The 15,049-nt window shown below is 37.6% G+C and overlaps 1 protein-coding gene across 3 annotated transcripts in view; it reads left to right on the top strand.

Annotated features, from left to right (window-relative positions):
- Positions 1-15,049, top strand: part of TAOK3 (TAO kinase 3) — a 184,227-nt gene that overhangs the window by 148,981 nt on the left and 20,197 nt on the right. For all 3 annotated transcript variants that reach the window (XM_052655171.1, XM_052655172.1, XM_052655173.1), the window contains 3 exons: positions 1,233-1,367; positions 9,219-9,455; positions 11,443-11,571. In XM_052655171.1, the coding sequence (XP_052511131.1) occupies positions 1,233-1,367; positions 9,219-9,455; positions 11,443-11,571 (501 nt within the window). The remainder of the gene's footprint in view (positions 1-1,232; positions 1,368-9,218; positions 9,456-11,442; positions 11,572-15,049) is intronic.

The following is a 15,049-nucleotide window of genomic DNA, read 5'->3' on the forward strand; positions in this document are numbered from 1 at the left end:
TATGTTTTGACTTGTCAACATTTTACACTATAGAACAAAATTTTGTTTTTTAAACCTCTTTATAATTTTATTTCCTGAAGAAAGAAAGGGCAATTATAAAAGATTCCAAATAGCCAGAGACAGAATGCAAAACTGACTTCTCACAATGGTTTCTCCTAAAACCCCAGGGCAATAAGAGAATTTTTCCTTCCCCGTCCTGAACATGTACTATTTGAAAATTCCCCATGGTTGTACATGTTTCTGAGTTATTACTTATTATAGTATTTTTTTTCTGAAAGGTTAGTGCTACTTACTGACTGACCACTTCATCTTTTATAGAGCAAAGCATCGCCCTTTGAAAGCATTTTCCCCTTTAAAAGTCATTTCAATGGCATTTAAGAAACATCCATTATTATCCTTCCAGGGAATGTTATTTTTCACTGGGCATTACAATAAGATTAATCATCTTTGCCCATCAAGAAGCACAGACTTGATTAAATCAGTCAAGGGCATTAAATTCCAGCTATACTCACTCTTGTGACCATACCGACACAGAGTTGAGGAAGAATTTGTGAAAGTATCATTTAGTTTAAATTGTATGCCTGTCTCTTTAAATCTAAAAAAAAAGATCCTTTCAGAAGCTGTAGAGAGAAGGTGCTAGAACTGTGTACGATCATGACTGGAAAGCAGGATCCCTCAGTGACTGCCGAATCTTCCCAGCACAAGATAGAGAGGCAGTTCAGCACAAGCCTACACTGGTTCTAGGCAGAACGATGATCCTACCGAACAGATTTCAAATAAAATTAAATTGAGAAAGCAGATCTTTCAAGGGAATGAGGCGGAGGCTCGCTTTTATGTTAAAAGCCACCAGCACCTTCCTTGCTAGACATGGACATGACATTTTTAAAGGAATTATTTGGTTACAGCGTTTTAAGCAAACTGTTCTAAGGAGTCTGTACATTGCCTTGTTTTTTCTATTCTTTTTTTCTTTTGCATATATGTAATTCTGGAGGTAAAGAAAAAGCCTGCCAGGGATTCAGAAGGCATCCCACTAGCGATCAGCTGACATTCCTAACTGAAGGCTGCAATGTGTTGCTTATTCATTTTGTACCGTGGGAGCTGCGGGGACTAGCAGAGAGCTAAACTATGCATTTCAAACAGCAGTGCTTGTGCAGAAAGAGGGGTGAGAGAGAGGCAGCCGGCGAGGAAAGAGCACAGCTGGACTTTCTCCTTGTTTTTATCCATTTCTGCAGGATCATGTATTCATAAGGGATGAGGCGGGCCACGGCGATCCCAGGCCTGAGCCGCGGCCTACCCAGTCAGTTCAGAGCCAGGCCCTCCACTACCGGAACAGAGAGCGCTTTGCCACGATCAAATCAGCATCTTTGGTAAGCAAACACCCCTCTACCCACCTTCCCTTCCTTCCCCTCCTCCCCATCTGGCAGCCTCTCGCCCTCCCTGAGCTTCTCTCGGCTTCATGGATGGGAGGAAAGGAGTCAAGAATGTTTTCTCCCTCCTAATAATTTTATTCATTTTAGAAAAAATCTGTTGGCATAGCAACCTGATCTCAGATATTTTAGCATTGTCTACGGCATGGAAAAAAAACCCTTTGTGTGTGTGTGTGTGTGTATTTATATATGCTGTGTGTGCAAAATAAAAGGCCTTTGAGATGAAGTTGCTAATGTATCTTAATTTTGTAAATGCTGTTTGTCTTTTCATTGAAATAATAATGCTAAAAAATATTTTAAAGGTATTGGATGTGTGTGTATGCAGGGCACTATGCTCCTTTTTGTATAGATGCATGTGTGTCTGTAATGTGTACACACACATCAAAAGATAAAACACAATTTAAAAATATATATATATGGTTGCTGGCTAACGTATATAATTGTAGAAAATAAGATACTTGCTTCCCAGGGATGGATTGCCGGTTCGTTCTGGTTCATTCATTTATTTATTTCAACAATGGTAGTGGCTGCACTTCCCCATTTAACCCCTGAAGAATTTCCTGGCACCCGGAGAGCAAGAAGGGCTTTGTAAGAGAGGGTGGGGATGGTTGTGGGTGCAAAGATACTGTAGGATCCTTCAGCATTTTTACTATTGCAAATGTGATTGCTGGATGCCCTTGTAGTAGCAAAAGGGGTGTGTGCTGGAAGAGTTAGTTTTCATGCCTCCTCCCCTCGGCCCCCCACGCGTGCGCGTGCGCACTTAGAGTCTCACACACACACACACACACACAGACACAGACACACACACACACACATTCACATCGTTTCATCCTTGGCAGTCTAAACTCTCTTTAATCTTTTGCTTCCAAATCTCACTTCTCAGCCAAAAAAATTATTGAAATATTAGTTGTTTTGCCTGAATTGATATTAGAGGTCACATGGGCAGGAAGAGTTAGTGTACACTGCCCGGCTATTACATTTAGAACCTATGATGACATCATCTGAGGCCGACCCAGAAATGATAATTTTTTTCTTGTCCTATTTTTAAAATCTGATTTCCACTTTTAATTCTCAAGTGTTTTAAAAGGCTTCGTTTATCTTTGGAATTGATAATGGATTGTAATTTTGAAAAACCCAAAATATAAGGAAAATGGAAGTTAAAGCACCTACATATTGCTATGCCTGCTGCTGTCTAAAAGCAAGCAATTTAATTTAGGCTGCTTATAAATAAGCCTGCGTTTAAGTTCCTTTGTATCGAAGTTTCTTGCATTCTCTTCAGTGAACAATTTTTCATTTTAAATGCATGCCGTACTGTGTAATGGAGATCTTAAAATGTCCACTCTGTATTTGCTAATGATTGTTTAAGCCAACTATAAAACATGCTTTGAGTCTAAATAAAGTATCATGAAATTATTAAAGAATAAATACCTTCATACCATGATACCTGATACCATAAGAAATACGGTGTGTTTGGAATATGACTACTTACCACTGACTCTTGTGAGACTTGTACCTTTATCCAGACTTGTGCATGTTGAAATGAACAGCCCTTGAGATTCAGGGCTCCATAGCAGGTTTTGAATATTTGAAGCAGACATTGTACCAAGTGGGTTTTCCCTCTCTGGGACAGGTTCTCTTCTTCTGTCAACTTGCCACACCCTCATTCCCACATCATATATTCATGACCTCTCCTGCTGCCCAGGAAGATCACTACTGCCATGCCAGAATGATCTCACGCTTGCATTTGTGGACTCACCCAGGGCTACTCTATGTGTATATCAGCCATCAGTCTCCCTCTCTGTGGATGATGAAAGCTGCTTCCCTACTAGGCCATCTCAGGGCCACAGGCAGAGTCCTTAGGAACCCTTCTGAATCCTGCAGACTTCCTAGTGCCCATTCAGAGAACAGCTGGGATCAGTCTATCTGATGGACTTTTGATTTGCTAGAAGGCCCCTGCACTTGCATTAAGTTAAAAACAGAGTGGCTGATAGGCTGTTTCTGTAGTCAGAGAATAAGTTGGTTTATGGTTTATCTTCTGCAAATGTGATCATTTGGGAGTCAGAGTGGGATTGATGTAAGTTTATTCGAGTTCAGCAGTATTTGTATTGAATGGTTTTTAGGGAGAAAAAAATTAATGAAGGGAAAAGTAGTGTCGTGTTGTGTTGTTCCATGTCCTATTTTGGACAATTTAACTGTTGGTATGGATATTTTAATATGTATTATCGATTACTACAGTTCCACTATCCATTATGTTATTTTAAAGGCTGATTCCGGTAAGAATGTATAAATCAAGATACTGGAACATCAGAAGGAAGTATCTAATTTTTTAAAACTTATCTCACACCTTACTATTTTTTGTGGATCCCTACTCAAATGAGAAAGTCTAAAATTCCTTAAAATGACATAAAAGTAAGAACAAGATCATGGGAAAATGAAAGACTGGGGTTTAAATAATCAAGTCACTGTTGAAACTTAACTTCTCATGGTTAGTAGAAATACTATACTGATTTATTTATTTTGGTCTTACTCTTTCTTTATAACATTCTAGCAGAAGTGTTAGCAAGCCACAGAGTGATCTAAAAGTGAACAGCAAAAAGAAAAAGAATTTAGAAATTATTGTTTCAGTTACTAGATAAATGAGTGATGTCTGTTTTAAACAGGCTTGCAAACTGATAAAAAAAAATGATCGCAATTCCTCAAATTTCTCTTATCAGCCTACCTCTTCTACATAAACTTATAAGAGGCCTAGCTCTGCTGTTTTTCCCCTTAGCATTTCTTTCTACATTGTGCTTTTGAATGGGGCTGTTGACAAATATATTAAGCCAGGGATCTACAGGCTTTTACTACTAGATATTTTTTATTATTTTGGCACCTTAAAACTGAGATTTTTTTTTTTTACATTATCATGGACTGTTGCACAATTACATTTGCAACAAAGGACCTTGATGCCAGAGTAAACTCTAAGGAAACTTTACACGTATATATATATGTATATAATTTATATATATATATATATGTAACTTAAGAGCAGAAGTTATTGACCTTATTTTGAAAAATTAGAAGGAAGGGCATTTTGTAGAATCTCTTTTATTTTATCCTTTTTCTTTTTCTGTAAGAAAGTTCATACTGGGCTAATTTGTTGTCTGAAGAAAAGAGTTATTTTTATAGTTCTTCAGAATTACTCATCTGACTTCTTGGACTCTTGAGATGTGCTTCCCTTGAGTTTTTATTATTGGTGAATGGAGGCCCTAATATTTTAATTATATTAGTGACCCATAAGTGTGTTTTCAGCTGTTGTTACATCTGATGTCATTTCTGAAAATTTCATAGTGTCCTGGGTCCCTGGCAGTTCCCAAGTAGATGTAACTATAGAGAGCACCAAGGTCATTCTATAAGATAGTTCAGCCTCTGTCTGGCCTTGTAAAGGAATTCCAACTAGAATGCAGTGGTCTTGCTACATGTGTGGATTTATGTTAGAATGCACATTAGGGAGAGGGGTATGAAACTCTTAATTTCTAATCTCCAGGAAAGCATGTGAGAGAAAAATGATTATTGTTCTATCCATTCAAATACAGATTCTTTTACTTTGGTTTTACCAGATTCAATAGAAAAGCTCATATAAAAATGAAATCTTCAATTGATTTTTAAAAATGCAACCTAATCATTGAGCTGACTGTGAAATTGTATACCTGAAAGAGTTTGATAGACAAGCATAAAAATACTAGAACCTCAGCATAAATATACCAGAGGCTGCTTATCAAAATATTGCACATCTCCTCTTTTCCTTTTTCTTGGTTTTTTAATCTCACTAAGATCATTGCTGATAATATTTTTCACTTGTGCTACTGCCCAACTCACATGACCATAGTCTCTCAATAAAAGTGTTGAATGAATGAAGTCTCTTCCAGTCCTCTTATCACAGAAGAATTTGGATTTATAAGTGTGCGTTTCAAAGCTCCTTATGTCAGTTTTTCTGTATAAGGCAGAATTGCCTGTGATCAGTCATTACTTTAGTATGAATTTGAAACATTTTTTTTCCCTAGGTGTTATAAAGAGTGGAATGACAAATTTCTGATGCCAGTATGTGACTCATTCTATTCTTTTTAAGAACTTGCTATAAAGTTCATTTGTTCTGGGTGCTGAGGTGGCCAGTTTTATTATATATGTTATTTTGATTCTTCCACATAATTAGTCTTGTAAGTTGGCCTTGATCTCTTAAGAGGGTAACATTATCAGCCACCATACTCCTCTTTTATCTTTAGTAAGTTGTTTATTAGCCTCCTAGTGCAATATTCTGTACTTGGGATAGGCATAAAGTACACTTAGGATGAAGTGGTTTGTTTTAGGGCCAAATTTTGCTGGAATAAGTAGGGTAGAATGCAATGGCTACAGAATCCAGATATATGAAATAGCTAGTTCAGAGTCAGAAATTATATATACTTATAATCCACAACCTGGATACAGGTACGGTTTTATTGTTAAATTTGTCCTTCCTCTTGGATCCACTTCTTTTTTTAAAATTTTTATTGGAAGATAATTGCTTTACATTATTGTGCTGGTTTCTTCCATGCATCAACATGCATCATCCACAGGTATACATATTTTCCGTCCCTCGTGAACCTTCCTGCCACCCCCCAACCCTATCCCACCCCTCTGGGTTGTCAAAGAGACGGGGTTGAGCCGTCTGTGTCACACATCAAATTTGGATCCACTTCTATACTATGTCTCCATCACCAGAAATGCTGAGGGAAAAAAAAATTACTGTTAGTTTGGCAGAAGAAGGAAACCTACATATATACAACATCTCCTATGTGTCAGACACCTTGCTAGGCACAAATATTATTTCATCATCACAGTAGTTCCCCTTTACAAATGAAGATATTATTGTTAGACTTCAAAAATTTATGTAATTTGCCCAAGATCAGTTATTTAGGGAGGGATGGAATGAGATTTATCTCCCAGAAACCTATTTAGTGTAGTAAGATGATACTACCCATTTTTCGTTGATCACATTTTTGAGGCTATCATTGTAAAAACCAGTCAATTACATTTTGATAACTTTTTCAAAACTTCAGAGTTATTCAGTTTGTAGTTTAGACTTACCATTCTCTCCAGCTCTCACTCTTTTGGGTGTTTGGTTCCCTCCATTACTTCATAACAGAAAGTTTCATTTCTTCTCTGCCTTGGTGTTATGAATTTCCTTAGTCAATTCAAGAGCCTAGGACCTTAGTTCAAATCCCAGGCTTTATGAAAATTAAGGAAATAAATTACATGTGAAAGCACGTTGTGTAAACCATAAAGCATGATTAAAATTATGAGCTATTTTTCATTGTTGACCAGATAGTGTATTCATAAAACACAAAGTATAAACTTAAAACATACTGAATACGTAACTATAATAATATATTTTAATGTCTTTCATGTTAGACTTGATAAATGAAATATAATTATACTTTTATTTAAATTCATCTATCTAGCTTGAGCATGGAACTCTAAAACTCAGTAACTCTAAATGTACCTGAGAAGACAATTACTTTGAAATTTAGAAATTATGGTTGTAACAAATGAAAGGTGATATTAGGAGTTTAAGAAAGTGATTATCCAAATTATGGGATACATTCGCATTTACAAGCAAAATGTCTCCCCTAACATTCAGTGATGTACAATGATAACATGGTGAGCTTGTAATTTGTCTCTACCACATGCTTATATGATCTGGTATGTGATAGGACCACCCTCTTCACAGGGACTCACCCACCAATCAGGATAGAAAATGTGCTAGATACAACTCATTTCCATTTTATCTTGAGGCTGCCTGGTTTAGGGAAGTGGCTATCCTGAGACTAATTTATTGACCACAAGCCAGTCAAACAATGTGCTGGCAAATTTAAATGCGTCATGATGGCTGTATGTAGAGTGTGCCATGCCTCAACTTTGAGACTTTGATTAAGGAAGGGATGATCAAATAAGAAAAAAATAAATTTATGTGTGAAACATGTCTCAAACTCATTACCCCAAAACAGACACTTTACTGCCGTATTTGTCTGAAAAAGAAGTGAACGTGAAAAGAACTACATGAACTACTTTCAGTTGACTGGAATTTTTTTCCTCTATAATTGAACTTCAGAAAGACACAAGAAAGTGAAACATATATATATATATATTTCAAGCTAATTTTTCCTTTTATCATGAAATAAATACATGTTAAAAAAAATAATGATGGCAAAACATTATTTTCTTTAAAGTGTCAGGTGCCTCTTTGGTGATGCTGTCCTGTTTTTTGTTTGTTTTTTGGTCTTGAAACATCTTCCGCTCTTATTCTTTATTCTTAAAGAGTGTTGTCCTTTAGAAAAGAAAAATAAATATGAGAAACCTAGTGTTAGATTCAACTGGAAAGATTTCAGAGTTCTCCTTCTGTTTAATGGTGTACTTTGATAATGCTATCCAGTTACAGAATAGCACTCTCTTGATAGTAAGGACTCAGTCAAGAAGGCAGGAACACCTTCTAAAAAGAGCAAAGAAACTGTACAAACTGTCCTTTGTACAAAATGTACTTTGACCCATTAAATGAAAACAGTAGAGAATTAAGAGCAGCATGAAAATTTCCAATAAAACTTGTCTGCGGGTTAGGCTGGGGATAAGTGTCTTATAGTAGTAGATTGGAATGACTGAATTATATAGTGTGAAACAAAATTAAAGTTATAATTATGTAATTAAGACTTTCTACTAAACTAGGGAAGATTAGAAGGAAGTGACCAGAGACTCTTAACAAGACAATAATGAGGGGTTGTAAATTGAAGAAAGGACTGGAAAATCAGAAAATGTTTAATAGAAACAAGAGATGCTGAAATTTACACTTGTAATCTTCAGTTTGTTGGATAGTCACTTGAGAATGGGTTAAGGAAAAATTACTAAGAAAAGTAGCCATCCCAAAATTATAGGAATCTTTTCTCATCAGAGAGCAAGTGTGTGTTTGTAATTGTTAATATCTCTTTTGTGGGGAAGGGGAGGAAGGAGATAGATGATTTAAAAGGAAAGAGCTTGTTCTCACTCCCACTCAGTTCATATTAAGAAGCAGAAATAAATCTCATTAAAACTGTGTTAAAAGGATATTCAAGATCCCTATGACTGTTAGAGATGTGATCTTTAAAAAGAAGCAAATAAGCAGTATGCTGTGGTGCAGTGCCTCCCAACCAGAGAGAGATGCCCACCAGGGGACATTTGGCCATGTCTACAGGCATTTTTAATGTTGTCTTGACTTGGGATGTGCTACTGGCATCTGTTGGGTCAGCCAGGGATGCTGCTAAACATCCTACAACACACAAGGTAGCCTCTCAAAACCAAGAAGTATCTGGCTCATTTTCAGTAGTGCTAAGGTTGAAAGATCCTGGTGTAGTGGAAATAGCATGTGCTGTTTCTGAAATCAGATAGAAATGGGTCTGCATCCCAGCTCTAATCTTTTTTAGCTATATGACCATGAGGATATATATTGTGATATATCAAAAATCTGTGAATATTTTTGGCTGAATGGATACATTAATTTCTTAAGTCTCAGTTTCTTCATCTATAAAATGGTGATGGTAACAATAGAATGAACAAGTGAATGAGATGGTTTGTAGGATTAGAGATGACCCAACAGAGTGCCTGGAACATGTGAGTGTTCAGGAAATAGTAACTGAACTGATGCTGATGATGATAAATAAAATTCTACCAGAGGGTTCTTCTGCTTTGCCTGAATGTTCCTCTTCCATGAATCTGGTAACCTGAGTTCTGTTCCCCAACCCAAATCAGGTTACACGACAGATCCATGAGCATGAGCAGGAGAACGAGTTGCGGGAACAGATGTCAGGTTATAAGCGGATGCGGCGCCAGCACCAGAAGCAGCTGATCGCCCTGGAGAACAAGTTGAAGGCTGAGATGGACGAGCACCGCCTCAAGCTACAGAAAGAGGTGGAGACGCATGCCAACAACTCGTCCATCGAGCTGGAGAAGCTGGCCAAGAAGCAAGTGGCTATCATAGAAAAGGAGGTCAGTATACACTCTCATGCCCTCGTGCCACAGCTAAGCCAAGCCTGTCCCAGTCAGCCACATCCCGTGAGCAGGAGGCAGGAGTGATGTGCTTTTTCGTGATGGAGGAACAGGGTTGCTTTGGGAAGGGGGATCCAGGTTTTATGAGGCTACTTAAATTTGTCATTATAAGTTCAAACAGTAACTGAAAGTATATATTGCATCCTTGTCTATTCAGTTGTATTCTGAGCATCAGTTCCCTGATGGAGGTATGATACAAATAAAAAGAAACAAGATGCTTCTATCCTATGGAAACTTGCACCTTTCAGGTCTGTTTCTGTGCCTGCCTCACCCACAGTCCTCTTCAAAAGTGCTCTACAAGTAGTCCCTTTTAGTGGTCATTGGCCTACGAATGGGCACCTTACCAGTGGCAGCAAATAGTTGATCTGGCTACTGTTGGGTCTTCTAGGAACATCTTTCTTCCCTATCCAGGTTCTAAACTAATTTTAAAAACAGACAAGATGGGGGACTACCCTGGTGGTCCAGTGACTAAGACTCCATGTTCCCAATGCAACAGACCCAGGTTCAATCCCTGGTCAGGGAACTAGATCCCACGTGCTGCAACTAAAGGTCCTCCATGCTACAACTAAGACCTGGCACAGCCAAATAAATAAATATATATATATATATTTTAAAGGCAGGAGGGTAATGCAGATAGTCAAAATATCACTTTATTATTACCAATAAATGTTAGAGAAGTGATTTATATCTGAAGGGAAATGGGCCTAACAATCCCAAACAAAATTAAACAGACTCACCCACCCAGGCACTGGCAGTACTAAACCAGTTGCCTTTCCCACCCCGATAAGACTTATATAGTTACATAGTGTGGGAAAGCAGGGGTGAATTTGTGCTCCCTGGGGATGGAGTAACTGGGGACAGGGTGTCAGGGGTGCTTCAGTAATCAGGCTCACTAGCTCTCTCCCTCTTTCTACATGGGAGGAAACATCAGAATTGTAGGATCATTCCCCGAAACAGCCACCGATCTAGAGGCAGTGTGTCATGAAAACCTCTGCCCATGTAATATTGATTAAATAAACCAGTCAGTCTTTCTTGGGAATTAGATTTGGTAAATATGTGGAAAAAATTGTTCATATGGAAAAACTGTTAATAATAGAAGATAAAAGTGAAAGAGTCATAGAAAGAACCAAGAAGCATACTTCCCCGCCTCTATTCTCTAAGTATATCATCTTACACGTGTGCTTCACCTATGGTTCCCTTAAGCTTAAATTTGGTCACTTTCAGGAGCCAGTATTGGTTGGGTTATCTTTTGTTTGGTTTATTTTTTCCCTTCCAAGTACTAACCAGGCCCCACCCTGCTTAGCTTCCGAGATCAGATGAGATTGGACGCATTCAGGCTTATATGGCCAAAGACTAGTCTGTTTTCTATCCATCTAGGAGTCCTCAAAATGTCCTATACCCAACTATTGTGGATTATAGCAGATCCTTCAGAAAACAAAAAGTCATTACTTTTTGCCTGTTATACTAAAGATGACCTCATTCAGATATCTGATGGTTGAAATAACCAATTAGAGAGTTAAATTCTTGGGGGGAAAAAAAGAAACTGGCCAGTCATGGTTATTTATCTATTTTATAATTTAGCCCTTCGGCCACCAACAATATAATGAAGAGTTTTTATTATAATCCTTGGTCCACCTTTCATCACGTTTATTTTATATATGTGTCCAATAAAACACATTTACAGTTTACCTTCATGTTTTTCCCATAATTGGGAATATATTTTTTGATGGTAAAAGTTTAAAAAAAATTTTTGTGTAAGATACAAGAGAATCAAAACAGGTACTTCCTTTTCTGTGTTTTATGGATTATGTGTCCAAAAAAATTATACTGTTCGGTACGTTTGGACTCTTTGAATGCATTGGAGAATAGACAGCTGAATTCTGTGTTAAGAACAATTCATCCTATATTATATTTGTTATTTTATCAGGCAAAGGTAGCTGCAGCAGATGAGAAGAAGTTCCAGCAACAGATCTTGGCCCAGCAAAAGAAAGACTTGACAACTTTCTTAGAAAGTCAGAAGAAGCAGTATAAGATTTGTAAGGAAAAAATAAAAGAGGTAAGCATACCATTATTTTGCAGTCATCAAGTTGCCGTTAGAATGGCTAGACTTAAAATCAGTTCATCTTACATTGTGAATAATATCGTAACCCATTAATGCTCAAACTTTCTAATGTAATCACCTGAAGTGATTATTAAAACAGATTGCTAACCCACTACTAGATGTTCTAATTCAGTGGATCTGGGGTGAAGTTTGAAATGTTCATTCCTAACTAATTCCCACATGATGCTCATGGTGCTTGTCCAGGAGCACTTCAGGAACCCTCTAAACCATTCTTGCCTACTTCTGGTTTATTCTCCACATGTCAGCCAGTGATCTTTTCAAACCATAAGTTTCATCATATCACTTCATGATTATAATATTTATTGACTTCTCATTGCTCTTTCATTTGTATTTGCTCATTGATCAAAATACTAGAAGTCCCTATGTGGTCAGCTACCAGCCTCCCTTCTTACCTCACACCAACTTTCCCTTCACCTCTTACCCATCCCAACTCAGCACTACTCCTGCCACAGTGGTCACCTTTGGGTCCTCAAGTGTATCTAGCTCTGCCCATCTCCACAGTCTTCGCTCACACTCTTTCTTCCATCAAAGTGCTCTCCCCATCCCCATCCCCACTCCCAATCCCTTTCCAACCTCCTTGTAAGACTAAGGATTGTTTATTAGTACCATAACTTAAATTTCACTTCCCCAGGAAAACCTTCCCTTGACTGCCTTGACCAAGATAGGTACCTCTGGTGTTATAACACTAATTTTTTATTTTTATATGTATCTATATATAGATATATGATTATTTGAGCTATTTTACCCTACTAGCCAGTAAGCAGTAAGAGCAAAGACCATATGCCTTTTTCCTTTGTGTCATTACTTCCCTATGCCTGGTACATGTGAAATATTTGATCAGTGAGTGATTGATTCTTTAGTATTTGGTTGAAGACCTCTGGTGGACTTAGAGAGTTCCTCTGAGGAACTGCAGTTTGAACTGGAAGCTCAAGTGACTTCACTTCTCCTTTTACCAGGACTTATAGCTGCATTGCCTGCAGTTCCATAGACATTCCTTCTCATAAGACTTAGGGTTTCTCACTTGTGGACTACTAGTGTATTAAGGCTTAACAGAAGTCAGATGGGACTTGATTTAGTATATGAAATCAGTCACTTGGGCACATATTCCAAGTTAACAGTATGAGAGTTAGCTAGGTTCCTCTTTAATTTTGTTTTTGCTTTTTTTAAATCAGTAACTAAAAGCAAGTGCCTTGGGGTTTGCTCTGCCCAGAAGGGTCACTGGTAATTGTTGGAACTGACAGAATTTCTATCTGACCTGCACTGACAGAATGAGAATCATCCCTGACACTGTAAGGTCTGGAAAACCAGGCTATGGAAAGAAATAGCCCAACCAAGAAGGTTTACATGCTCTCCGTTTTCTCTTACTTATTTCTTGATCTGGATTATTTTATCCTAATAGATGTTACTAGATCACAGAGATAACCTTGATTTTTCAGTAACAAATTTTGGAATTTTCTCAACTGCAGATAGATTTTTACTTAGAGCTCCATGTGTTTTCTCATGCTCTGGAAGCCATACTTTATGGCTGCAGCCACCATTTTGAGCATCTGTACCAAAGGTATTTGGAGCTTTGTATGAATTCCATCTTTAGAAGATGCTCCCACAGAACAGCGTTCGAGAGTCCCCACTTAGTCCTCAGGCATAGAGCTGTTTTGGGTTTGCCATACTCAGATTTATGAGTGCTAAAGACCACAGGCCTAAGCGTACAAGTCCTTCACATTCTCATGAAGAAAAACAAACCTATACTCAATTTAAGTCAGCCTCTATAATAAGACTTTCTCTATGCAAAGCTAGTATTACTCCTTATGAAGTAAAGCTTAGTTCAGACTGTTGACTTCCCTGGTGGTCCAGTAGTTAAGACTTTGCCTTTTAGTGTATGGGGTTCTATCCCTGGTAGAGAAGCTAAGAGCCCACATACCTCTCAGTCAAAAAACCAAAACATTTTAAAAAAAAAAAGAAAAGAAGCAATATTGTAGCAGATTCAATAAAGACTCTAAAAATGGTCCACATCAAAAAAAAAAAATCTTTAGGAAAAGAAAATGTCATGTATGCTTAAATACTGATATAAAAGGTATCATCCTAAAAAAAATAAAAGGTATCATCCTTGAGATGACAGAACAATCTCCATTATCCCTACTGTTGATAGATAACTGGGGTCTGGGTAATCCAGAATGATGGATGATCCAGAAATAATTTATTCTTGATTTTGAAATGAATTTTTATGATCATATTTCAGTTTGGATGTGCAATATAGTGGCCAAACCTAGTAGTGAAGTCACAGCATCTAGAAATGAGTCCACCAGCCTTCCTGTTGTGATCCCAGCTTACTCCATGATGGAAATAGCTCTTGTTCTTATTGATTCTAATATTTCACTTGAGATTTCACTGGAACAGAAAAATTGAAAGTTGATTTACAAAGACTTCTTAGCTAAGTGCAAAAACAGTCTAAACAGTGTGTGACGTCCACATCACAAAACATAAGTAAAATAGGTATAAATAAAAGATTTCAACTGAATAGTTAACCAGATATTAAAGGTCCAGCTTGTAGATGTGAACAGTATGAACAAAGGATGCCCAATACTTTCTCTAAAAGTGATCTTACTTTCCCCGTAGACTAACATCTTCTTAACTGTTCTGATTTACTGCTTTCTTCCCTTCACCCGTATGATCTAAAACAATTATGTATTTTGTTCTTTTGGAAATGTAGATGGTTTATTATTTACCCTCTAACACCAAATGAAGAATGCTTTTTCCTAAAATTTAAACTACTGACATTTGCAGCATTACCTCCCGTCTGTGACATCTGCATACTTCTCTCCATCTTGTCACCACCTCCTTTGTCCATGCTATAATTATATCTCATCTGGACTTTGTGATAGCTTCCTAGCTGTCTCCATGGACATGCTCTTGCCTCCTTCATTCTGGTTTCCACATAGCAGCCAGAGTCATCTTTTTTGAAATGCATCTCATTATGACACCCCCACATATATATAAAATCCATTTCTCCTGTGCTAAGGCTCAGTATCCTTAACTTGACCTGTAAGGCTTCCAGTGGTCCTGCCTACCTAATCCAGCTTCATCTCATGTCACACTGTATCACCTGCCCTGACCTTCTCTCAGTTCCTTAACTGCACCATGTTTCAATTAACCTGCCCTAACAGTTTTGCACATACTGTTTCCTCTGCCCAGAGTATTCTTCCCTGTCCTTTTTCACTGGTTAACTCCTACAGATTTTTGAAATTTCAGCTTAGTTGTTACCAAGGTCAAATATTTTTTTATTAAACACTGCTCAAACCAAGTACTTAAACTACACAGTAGTTATCACAGTAATCTCCGCTTAATTTCTGTGGTTCTTTGATTTTTGATTCTAGACTGTAAAGCCCCATGATGGCAGATACTATGTTTGCTCACC

Source organism: Budorcas taxicolor, chromosome 17 (genome assembly GCF_023091745.1).
Source record: "Budorcas taxicolor isolate Tak-1 chromosome 17, Takin1.1, whole genome shotgun sequence".
Classification (NCBI taxonomy): domain Eukaryota; kingdom Metazoa; phylum Chordata; class Mammalia; order Artiodactyla; family Bovidae; genus Budorcas; species Budorcas taxicolor.